Source organism: Corticium candelabrum, chromosome 18 (assembly GCF_963422355.1).
Source record: "Corticium candelabrum chromosome 18, ooCorCand1.1, whole genome shotgun sequence".
Taxonomy (NCBI): Eukaryota; Metazoa; Porifera; class Homoscleromorpha; order Homosclerophorida; family Plakinidae; genus Corticium; species Corticium candelabrum.
The window spans coordinates 4,772,134-4,783,061 of NC_085102.1; the positions used below are offsets into that span (position 1 = coordinate 4,772,134).

The window sequence follows — 10,928 nt, forward strand, 5'->3', positions numbered from 1 at the left end:
ATACATCTGTGTGAAAAATATCAGACAATGTCCCACCAACTGTGTTGTCTGTCCAACCAAATACTATATCAGTGTTGGAGTGTTCCGACAAAACGTCTCCTCTTCTGCCTATGACAGTGTAAAGTCTGTCTCTCAGCACATGATGGGCTTTCCATTGATGTTAATTTCATAAGTATAGGTGCCTCCTAGTATGATTTATCCATAGAAAATCTCAGCTGAAACGTACTGTATACTACGTAGCTGTCCAGTAATGTCAACTTGTCGTTGTTGGCTCTCACTTTGGGTCCAGAAGTTCATAATGCCAGTGTTTGTTTAGAAAGAACTTAGTAGGTGCTGCTATTCCAAATAGACTTAATTTGCAACACAACACTATGAGAAACACAGTACAGTACCCATAGACTACAGAATAACAAGCCAACATTCTAACATAGTGATGTTTCTTTTCCTAAAAATATGTAGATGCATTACGTTGGTAAAACTTCCATGTAGCAAAACCCTGGAATGCAATTACAGCATTGAGATAATTGGTGGCATTTAGCACACATAACCATCCATATAGTTAACAATTGTCATATGATAACAGCTTATCAATAATTATATGCAAAATGGCTGCAGTAGGGCGGGACTTATTGATGAATGAATGTCCTACCTAGACTCAGTTTGTCCCAGCCAAAATAATTCCTTGTTTTCTACACTGCATACATGCATATGGACAGACAGACAGGCAAATGGTTTATTGGATATATATATATATATATATATATATATATATATATATATATATATATATATATATATATATTAGAGACGGAACAAGATTGAACATACACAGACAGACAGACAGACGGACATACATATTTACAGACAGACGGATGGATGGATGAACAGACAAGCTGTTTTATGTTTTTCCAGTCTGCAAAGGCATGTGTGGCCGTTTCCTCCATAGAACAACAGTATGGTGCAAACCTACTGCAACCACCAGACACTAATTATAAAAATAAAAAATATTTATAGATGGTATATAAGTGCACAACTAACAGTGTGTAAACAAAAGACAGAAAGAAAGAAAAAAGGAAGTCATCGTTACAGTTAGTAAACGTGACTCAAACAGTGGAATGTTTGTTGCACCAGATTACGAAAAACATATGAGAGATTGTCTTGCAGATCTAATGTAAGAGGATCTTAACTTGGATACAATTTTTCTATACAGTCCAAACTAAGGCTGTTTAATAGACCACAAAAGCCAATCTATATTGTATAGAGTCTAGAGATGTTTGTCCACCATCCACGTAGTGATCATCAGGCATATGTTCAGACAGACGGACAACCAAATTACAGACAGACAAACGAGATCGACAGCCGGAGCAATCGGTGACCGTTTCAACGCCGATCCGCTCACAAAATCCACTTGCATTCTCTTGGCCTTCTCTTTCTCTTTCTTGTCGTACTGCTCCTTCTGCAAGCGTCCTAGAGCATCAAAATAACAGACCCAATCCCAAATCGACAGACAGCCTCAATCAAATTGACAAACACAGACAGACACACAGACATACAAATACACAGACAGAAAAAACACAGACAGACATACAGTACTCACACTCAAATGGACAGACACATAGACAGACTCATACTCAGATGGACAGACACACAGACAGACAGACAGACAGACTCACACACATATGGACAAACACACAAACAGACACAGACAGACAAACACAGAGACAGATTCACACTCAGATGGACAGACATGTAGACAGACACACAGACATACAAATACACAGACAGAAAAAAACACAGACAGACATACTCACACTCAAATGGACAGACACATAGACAGACAGACAGACTCAGACTCAGATGGACAGACACACAGACAGACAGACAAACTCACACACATATGGACAAACACACAAAAAGACACAGACAGACAAACACAGAGACAGATTCACACTCAGATGAACAGACATGTAGACAGACACACAGACATACAAATACACAGACAGAAAAAACACAGACAGACATACTCACACTCAAATGGACAGACACATAGACAGACAGACTCATACTCAGATGGACAGACACACAGACAGACACACAGACAAACTCACACACATATGGACAAACACACAAAAAGACACAGACAGACAAACACAGAGACAGATTCACACTCAGATGGACAGACATGTAGACAGACACACAGAAGGACAAAGTCACACTCAGATGGACAGACACATAGACAGACACACAAACAAACACCTCCGAAAACATCACAGCTTTGCTCTGCTGTGCTATGCGAGTTGTAACAAACTCACTGACCAAACCAGTGACCAACAAAAAAGAAACAGTTAAACAGACCAACAGTAAACAAACAGCAAAGTACTTTGACTCCTGAGAGCACACCGGTGGTTGAAACACTGAAATCCAAGTATGCAATCATCTCTGGTGTTGGTGCACGATAAAACTTGTCAAGCTTCCTCTTCTGTGGATCATCCATCTCAAGAATAGGTGGGAGAGACTTCACATCGAGTGTGCTAGTAGCCTCTTTTGTCCTTAACAGTTTGGTGATACGTTGAATTGTTAGAATGGCAACTGACTTGACGACTTCGACGATCATTTTGACTGTTGGTAATGTCGTTACAATGTTCAATGGAGATAGAGGTCGCACGGGAACAGGAACGAGAGCAACAAGAAGACAGCCATAGAAAGCAACAACAAGCTCGATACCTAGAGGAGAGAGACAGTAGAATATATACATGCTTTGTCTCATATGCATACACACACACACACACACACACACACACACACACACACACACACACACACACACACACACTTCACCAACCTGGAGGATAATTTAAAGAAGAGTTACATCGTCTCATGAGCTCAAGTTTGCTCTCTCCAAGCAAGCAGCTCCAATTCTCTCTGCTTTCTTCATCAACTGGACGCTGATCATAGTTTGTGCTACAGCGCCCTAAGAGCAGGCATCATTCGTAGTTGTGAGCACACACATGCACATATAAACAAACAGACAGATAGACACACAAACAGACAAACAGACAAAAGACAGACAGACAATAGACACACACACACACACACACACACACACACACACACACACACACACACACACACACACACACACACACACACACACACACACACACACACCTTTTCATTCAGCAACGTAAAGAGTACGTGATCTGGAGTCGTTTGTGCTTGCCAACGAAGCACTTCAGACAAAAACTGATATCTTCCTGCACCATTTCTGTCGTCAGCCATCGGTTCCATTGGCCTTCCTTCAGCCAATGCAGGCTTCACACCCGTCACAATGTCCCCAATCATATGAGCAGCACCACTAACATCTAATAACACAAAACACATCATAACAACTGCCACACACCAACTGTTGCCTCCATTCATCCATCTGTCTGTCTGTCTGTCCATTTGTTTATCTGTTTGTCTGTCTATCTGTCTGTCTGTCCGCCAGTCCTTCTGTCTGTTCATCAGTCTCTGTTTGTCCTTCTGTCTGTCTGTCTGTCCATCCATCCGTCTGTCTGTCTGTTTGTCTGTCCATCTGTCTGTCTATCTGTCCTACAATGTATCTAACTCTCTTCCCACTACTATTGACACTTACTATTGCGTTGTCTTAGCTGTAGGAGGTTCGTAATTGCTCTACAAAACAACAACAACCATCAAAAGCAATATCAACAACACAAACTGTAGACACACACACACACACACACACACACACACACACACACACACACACACACACACACACACACACACACACACACACACACACACACAAACGCCTAATTCTAACGCCATAAAGAGTAGTATTACAACCACATTACTAGTGTTTGCACGTGGCTTTGGCACGTGAGGTAGTATACAAAAAGAGCATGCTGCCGATGTCTCTGATGTGGTGTTGTATGTTTAAAAGTACAAACGCAGCAACAACATGGCGACGTATACAGAAGCGCAGGCAGATGTCTACTACGTGCGTGCCTGTACACGTGACAACTTCCTGCTGTTCCTAAAGGAGCTGCCAGAAAAAGCAAACTAAATGTTTCCCTCTTCAAAACCTAAATAAATGGATTTGTCAAGACAATTCACGCAAATTCCTGCCGGATATGACCAAAGAAAACTGTCGAGGCTAATTACACTCACGTGCGCACGTGACTTACTAATCAAAAATAGTTAGTGGTGTACGACCATCTTTACCTGGTGGTCCTGGCAATCCAATTGGACCATCCCTTCCTGGCAAACCATCTCTACCTGGCAAACCATCTTTTCCAGACAAACCTGGCAATCCGTCTCTTCCTGGTTGACCTGGTATACAAATTGCTGATTCTGGTTTGCACATCTGTTTGATGAATGACCCAAATACGTGTGCAATGTTGATTGTAACTTGTGACGACTGACTGGGAGATTGTTCCGACCTCTTCCCTCTTTCTCCTCCATACTCAGACAACGTCTCATAAACCTGCTTCATTTCCTCTTTTTCTACTTGAAGTTCCTGCAAGTCCAACTGCAACTTCTCTACGCTTTTCTCAAATCTTTTCTCCTGAACACTGAGCTTCCACAACAGAAAACCGCTAAACACAAAATTGCCCACAACTAACGATAGAAACAACGCAATCGTCCATCTGCCGCTTGGGCCACAATTTCCTTGCAAAACTTTACAACTCTCGTCCACTTCGCTGCTGCTCATTGCATGCGCTATCGTCGTCGTTCTCTTACTAGACTCGTGCTTACCCAGTCCTCTCTTCACGCGTACGTTACTGAGTGTGCAATCAAAGCGATGCAGTGCGCATGTCCGACCGTGACGCACCTTTAATTAATATTAATTCGAGGTCGAGGAAAAATGCAAGCATTTACTATAGACAAAAAAATTAATGTAGCCTGCTACAACAGAAGCTTGTAGAAGTGCACGCTAAAGTGTAGAACACACGCCTTTTATTTCATATCCGGGATATATCATTTTACATGTCCCGTATGTACAATTGTGTGCGTGTTTTTCTACTCTGTTCTGCGTTCTTGTCCCTATGTCGGGTAGCATGAGTTACAGTCAGGTGTCCAAACAGCTTGTGACCTATCACGGCGACTCAGACGAGGAGGACGCGAACTCGAAGGCAAAATTCAGTGACGACAGCGAACCGGACAATTCCGAAGTCGCGTCGGCCAGCGCGAGTCCGATTCTCTCATCCGGAGGTCTCGTGCAATTCCAACGCAGTTCGAGCGCATCGACGTCATTGCTGAGGAATGTACTCGTAAGGACCCGGATACAGGCTGCTCCCGTTGTGTCATTGGTCTCTTACGCGCGGGAGGGCGATGATTCAGGTAGTGAGAGTGAAGATGAAATGGCGGGAAAAGTGGTGAGTTGATTTCAAATCAAATATGCAAATTTAATTAAATATTTAATTACAATATTATTAATAAAATAAATAAAATAATATATTAGTTGTTAGTTTAGTTGCTTATTTTATAATAATATAATTTTATTAATATTAATTTAATTTTAATTATATTTTATTAACCAAATTAAAAGTCACCACTAATTTTAAGATGTTATAGCCTTGACACCCCACATGACTAAATACTACCTATAGTATGCCAAACTCAATTAGCTTGTATCTATCTAATGTGTGACCCAGCAGATTGTATCACGGTCAAGCCTCCAAGCAGCGCATGGTGACTTTCCACGAGTGATTCACCAAGTTCACGCTCTCCAATTCTCAAGACGACTTCAGCATGTGGAAAGGTGAGTGTATTCCTACGTTATTGTCCTACTCGTGTAGACTGGCGAGCCTGCCAAGTCTAGTTACAGCAATCCGGACTTCACGTGTAGTTCACTCGTTTCGTTGCACATCTGCTATCTGCACAGCCCTTGCTATTGCGCAGACTCTATTGTAAAGGCCAGTAACGTGCGCAATTATGGCAACAAGAGACACATTGACGTGAAATTGCAGTCCGCTCTTCGTGTTTACAATTATGATGACTTTCGGGAGGGTAAACTTGAAGTCTTCGGGGCCATCTTAGGGGGAATAGACATCTTTGTCTACACAAACAAAAACAACGAGTGAACTACACGTGAAGTCGGAATCGCTGTAACTAGACTTGGCAGGCTTACCAGTCTACACGAGTAGGACAGTAACGTAGGAATACACTCACCTTGAAGAGTCACCATGCGCTGTTTGGAGGCTTGGGCGTGATACAATCTGCTGGGTCACACATTAGATAGATATAAGCTAATTGAGTTTGGCATACTATAGGTAGTATTTAGTCATGTGGGGTGACACTTAGTGAAGTAAGTGTGTGAAAGTCCAGACTTATGGGAGGCTAAAAGTGTCATACGGGGACCGGACACTGCCAGGCTCAGTGAGTGTGTGTGCATGTGTGTGTGTGTGTGTGTGTGTGTGTGTGTGTGTGTGTGTGTGTGTGTGTGTGTGTGTGTGTGTGTGTGTGTGTGTTGTGTGTGTGTGTGTGCACGTGTGTGTGTGTGCACGTGTGTGTGTGTGTGTGTGTGCATGTGTGTGTGTGTGTGTGTGTGTGTGTGTGTGTGTGTGTGTGTGTGTGTGTGTGTGTGTGTGTGTGTGTGTCTACAGTTTGTGTTGTTGATGTTGCTTTTGAGGGTTGTTACAAACCTCCTACAGCTAAGACAACGCAATAGTAGTGGGAACAGAGTTAGATACATTGTAGGACAGACAGACGGAAGGACAAACAGACAGATGGATGAACAGACAGACAGACAGACAGACAGATAGATGGATGAATGAAGGCAACAGTTGGTGTATGTCAGTTGTTATGATGTGTTTTGTGTTATTAGATGTTAGTGGTGCTGCTCATATGATTGGGGACATTATGACGGGTGTGAAGCCTGCATTGGCTGAAGGGAGGCCAATGGAACCGATGGCTGACGATAGAGATGGTGCAGGAAGATATCAGTTTTTGTCCGAGGTGCTTTGTTGGCGAGCACAAACGACTCCAGATTACATACTCTTTATGTTACTGAATGAAAAGGTGTGTGTGTGTGTTTGTGTGTGTGCATGTGTACTTGTGTGTGTGTGTGTGTGTGTGTGTGTGTGTGTGTGTGTGTGTGTGTGTGTGTGTGTGCATGTGTACTTGTGTGTGTGTGTGTGTGTGTGTGTGTGTGTGTGTGTGTGTGTGTGCACGCCCGCTCATGTGTGTGTGTGTGTGTGTGTGTGTGTGTGCACGCCCGCTCATGTGTGTGTGTGTGTGTGTGTGTGTGTGTGTGTGTGTGTGTGTGTGTGTCTGTGTGCATGCACATGTGTGTCTGTCTCTTGTCTGTCTGTCTGTCTGTCTATTGTTCATCTGGCTGTTTGTCTGGCTGTCTGTCTATCTGTCTGTTTGTTTATATGTGCATGTGTGTGCTCACAACAACAAATGATGCCTGCTCTTAGGGTGCTGTAGCGCAAACTATGACCTGCCTGCAGTTCATGAAGAAAGCAGAGAGAATTGGAGCTGCTTGCTTGGAGAGAGCAAACTTGAGCTCATGAGACCACGTAACTCTTCTTTAAATTATCCTCCAGGTTAGTGAAGTGTGTGTGTGTGTGTGTGTGTGTGTGTGTGTGTGTGTGTGTGTGTGCATGAGACAAAGCATGTAGATATTCTACTGTCTCTCTTCTCTAGGTATCGAGCTTGTTGTTGCTTTCTATGGCTGCCTTCTTGTCGGTCTCATTCCCGTTCCCGTGCGACCTCTATCTCCATTGAACATCGCAACGACATTACCAACAGTCAAAATGATCGTCGAAGTCAGCAATTCAGTTGCCATTCTAACAATTCAACGTATCACCAAACTGTTAAGGGCAAAAGAGGCTACCAGCACACTCGACGTGAAGTCTCTCCCACCTATTCTTGAGACGGATGATCCACAGAAGAGGAAGCTTGACAAGTTTTATCGTGTACCAACACCAGAGATGATTGCATACTTGGATTTCAGTGTTTCAACCACCGGTGTGCTCTCAGGAGTCAAAGTACTTACTGTGTAGTTTACTGTTGGTCTGTTTGACTGTTTCTTTTTTGTTGGTCACTCGTTTTGGTCAGTGAGTTTGTTACAACTCGCGTAGCACAGCAGAGCAAAGCTGTGATGTTTTCGGAGGTGTTTGTTTGTGTGTCTGTCTATGTGTCTGTCCATCTGAGTGTGACTTTGTCTTTCTGTGTGTCTGTCTACATGTCTGTCCATCTGAGTGTGACTTTGTCCTTCTGTGTGTCTATCTACATGTCTGTCCATCTGAGTGTGAATCTGTCTCTGTGTTTGTCTGTCTGTGTCTCTTTGTGTGTCTGTCCATTTGAGTGTGAGTATGTCTGTCTGTGTGTTTTTCTGTCTGTGTATTTGTATGTCTGTGTCTCTGTGTTTGTCGATTTGTGTGAGTCTGTCTCCGTGTGTTTGTCTGTTTGTGAGTGTGTGAGTTTGGATTGTGACGAACTAAATGTAGTTTGTAAACGACTCTTCATCTATCCAGATGTCTCATCCAGCTTGTGACTTTTCACGGCAACTCAGACGAGGAGGACGCGAATTCGAAGACAAAAATCAGTTACGACAGCGAACCGGACAATTCTGAAGTCGCATCAGCCAGCGGGAGTCTGATTCTCTTGTCTGGAGGTCTCGTGCAGTTCCAACACAGTTTGAGCGCTTCGACATCATTGCTGAGGAATGTGCTCATAAGGACCCGGATACAGGCGGCTCCCGTTGTGTCATTGGTCTCTTACGCGCGGGAGGGCGATGACTCAGGCAGTGAGAGTGAAGATGAAATGACGGAAAAATGGTGAGTTGATTTTAAAGCAAATAAGCAAATTTAATTAAATATTTAATTACAATATTATTAATAAAATTAAAATAAATTAATATATTAGTTGTTAGTCTAGTTGCCTATTTTATATTAAATTTATTTTATTAATATCAATTTACAAATTAAATTAATTTGTTTGTGATAGCCAGACTAGATAATACACTTGAACACTACAAATGATGGGCAGGACAGACAGACAGACAGGAAGCTGACAAATCAATGCCACGGACAGACGAGACATACAAGTTAAACCTTCTCAAACTCTGCATTTCACATTGTGTAACACCAACATGTTTTTCTGTAGTCCAACGACCATCCCACAAGTCACATTCTCTATCCACTTCAAGATGACTTCGAAGGTACATCCCCATTCAGTAGCGACTCTCCCCTCCCCCCAGGGGCACCAACCACCGACAACCCGACAAAATCCCACCGTCCACCTCGCGTCAACCTACCACCGGCTCCTTCCAGACAATGTAAACCCGAGTTACAATCCAAGATAACTAATTTATTGAAAAAGCAAAGACAGAGAAACATACGACTGAACGAGAGCGTACAGAAACGGAAAGACTTCCACAATCCAAGTTTTTATGAAAAACTCGTCAGTCAGGCTGTCGAGGTCATTTTTCTGCCTGTAAGTTTGTTTGTCCGTCTGTCTGAACATATGCCTGATGATCACTACGTGGATGGTGGACAAACATCTCTAGACTCTATACAATATAGATTGGCTTTTGTGGTCTGTTAAACAGCCTTAGTTTGGACTGTATAGAAAAATTGTATCCAAGTTAAGATCCTCTTACATTAGATCTGCAAGACAATCCCTCATATGTTTTTTGCAATCTGGTGCAACAAACATTCCACTGTTTGAGTCACGTTTACTAACTGTAACGATGACTTCCTTTGTTTCTTTCTTTCTGTCTTTTGTTTACACACTGTTAGTTGTGTACTTACATACCATCTATAAATATTTTTAATTTTTTATAATTAATGTCTGGTGGTTGCAGTAGGTTTGCACCATACTGTTGTTCTATGGAGGAAACGGCCACGTGCTGTTGCAGATTGGAAAATATAAAACAGCTTGTCTGTTCATCCATCCATCCATCTGTCTGTAAATATGTATGTCCATCTGTCTGTATGTATGCATGTGCCATGTATGTCTGTATGTCTGTCTGTCTGTATATATGTATGTCCATCCATCTGTCTCCATACATATATTTTCCATTTAAATCAAACGTTTACATCATGAGCAACCTAACACTAACACAACAAGACCATTACTGTCCTGAAGCATACAAACTACACTGAGCACAATACATTTCGACGTTCTAATCTCGCTATGCTAATGAGTTTGTCCAAGACGACTTTTGCATTGCAACGTTGTAGTGTCACTGAAATGATTGATCACCACTTGTTCTTGAAGTCGGTCTCATTTCGTTTTCCTTCATCATCTCTTGCACTCTTTGCCAGCTTGTTCACCCCAACGGCCAAAATGTTGGAAAACAAGAGGAATGACCAATGGGCAGGACCCTTCTGCCAGCAGCTCAGAATTATACTTTGCCTCTTTCTTCTCCTCCCGTTTCATTGCTGCTACTCCTTCTTCTCTGGAGGCTGCCTTCACTGAGTCCAAACACCATGGATGAGCCAATGACACATCTAATTCAATGTCTGCACCTAAATCTGGGTCATAAACGAGGATGTCCGACCTCTTGTCACTGTTGACATACCGGTATTGTGGCTCTAGTTTGTGTGGCAAGTTGAGTTGAGAAAGGCAGTTAGACCATGCTGACACAATTGAGTTGTGAGTGTGCACTGGACCACCGCCAGTCTTACAAGTGATTAGATGGTATCCTTGGATGTCCAGTTCCTTTCCACAATCACAACTGCTCGATGTCTGTCTGTAAATACATGTATGTCCGTCTGTCTGTGTGTCTGTCTGTCTGTCTGTCTGTCAATACAGCTGCTTAAATATCAGAATGAAGAGGGAAGAAAACCATACACTATTCACTCCTGTCCCGACCTAACCGGTTCAGGAGGAAGAAGGAAGGAAACTATACACTATACACTTCTGTCCCGACCTAACCGATTCAGGAGAAAGGAAAAACTATAATCTAC

The 10,928-nt window shown here is 42.6% G+C and overlaps 3 protein-coding genes across 5 annotated transcripts; 1 reads left to right on the forward strand and 2 right to left on the reverse strand.

Annotated features, from left to right (window-relative positions):
• Window positions 1-989: 989 nt before the first annotated feature.
• On the reverse strand, window positions 990-4,807 carry LOC134193936 (disco-interacting protein 2 homolog A-like). The gene is made up of 6 exons (XM_062662802.1): window positions 4,228-4,807; window positions 3,635-3,672; window positions 3,169-3,362; window positions 2,843-2,971; window positions 2,381-2,724; window positions 990-1,467 (listed from the first exon to the last, which is right to left on the reverse strand). The coding sequence occupies exons 4-6, from the start codon at window positions 2,877-2,879 to the stop codon at window positions 1,396-1,398; spliced, it is 453 nt and encodes a 150-aa protein (XP_062518786.1). The 5' UTR covers window positions 2,880-2,971; window positions 3,169-3,362; window positions 3,635-3,672; window positions 4,228-4,807; the 3' UTR covers window positions 990-1,395.
• LOC134193730 (gliomedin-like) lies at window positions 2,962-4,717 on the reverse strand. Its single transcript, XM_062662564.1, has 3 exons — window positions 4,228-4,717; window positions 3,221-3,362; window positions 2,962-2,971 (listed from the first exon to the last, which is right to left on the reverse strand). Exons 1-3 carry the CDS (start codon window positions 4,715-4,717, stop codon window positions 2,962-2,964), a joined length of 642 nt encoding a protein of 213 aa, XP_062518548.1.
• A 195-nt stretch (window positions 4,808-5,002) lies between the features above and the next one.
• Window positions 5,003-9,670, forward strand: LOC134194031 (uncharacterized). 3 transcript variants are annotated; one of them, XR_009972137.1, is made up of 6 exons: window positions 5,003-5,381; window positions 6,833-7,026; window positions 7,428-7,556; window positions 7,657-8,000; window positions 8,490-8,792; window positions 9,121-9,670. XR_009972137.1 is itself a non-coding variant. In XM_062662930.1 (5 exons), exons 3-5 carry the CDS (start codon window positions 7,520-7,522, stop codon window positions 9,559-9,561), a joined length of 822 nt encoding a protein of 273 aa, XP_062518914.1. In that variant the 5' UTR covers window positions 5,003-5,381; window positions 6,833-7,026; window positions 7,428-7,519; the 3' UTR covers window positions 9,562-9,670. The 3 variants fall into 3 exon arrangements, 2 of the variants coding, with proteins under 2 accessions (XP_062518914.1, XP_062518915.1); XM_062662930.1 differs by lacking the exon at window positions 8,490-8,792; XM_062662931.1 differs by lacking the exons at window positions 5,003-5,381; window positions 8,490-8,792 and adding an exon at window positions 6,643-6,675.
• The last annotated feature ends 1,258 nt before the right edge of the window (window positions 9,671-10,928 follow it).

What these genes read in the sequence shown, in the direction of transcription:
- LOC134193936 (XM_062662802.1), bottom strand. Translation starts at nt 2,879, where the DNA reads ATGAGACGATGTAACTCTTCTTTAAATTATCCTCCAG. An exon ending in TTCTTTAAATTATCCTCCAG is followed by an intron (nt 2,725 to 2,842) that starts GTTGGTGAAGTG and finishes TCTCTCCTCTAG; the next exon opens with GTATCGAGCTTGTTGTTGCT. An exon ending in GTGTGCTCTCAGGAGTCAAA is followed by an intron (nt 1,468 to 2,380) that starts GTACTTTGCTGT and finishes TTGATGCTCTAG; the next exon opens with GACGCTTGCAGAAGGAGCAG.
- LOC134193730 (XM_062662564.1), bottom strand. Translation starts at nt 4,717, where the DNA reads ATGAGCAGCAGCGAAGTGGACGAGAGTTGTAAAGTTTTGCAAGGAAAT. An exon ending in TGGATTGCCAGGACCACCAG is followed by an intron (nt 3,363 to 4,227) that starts GTAAAGATGGTC and finishes TTGTGTTATTAG; the next exon opens with ATGTTAGTGGTGCTGCTCAT.
- LOC134194031 (XM_062662930.1), top strand. Translation starts at nt 7,520, where the DNA reads ATGAGACCACGTAACTCTTCTTTAAATTATCCTCCAG. An exon ending in TTCTTTAAATTATCCTCCAG is followed by an intron (nt 7,557 to 7,656) that starts GTTAGTGAAGTG and finishes TCTCTTCTCTAG; the next exon opens with GTATCGAGCTTGTTGTTGCT. An exon ending in GTGTGCTCTCAGGAGTCAAA is followed by an intron (nt 8,001 to 9,120) that starts GTACTTACTGTG and finishes GTTTTTCTGTAG; the next exon opens with TCCAACGACCATCCCACAAG.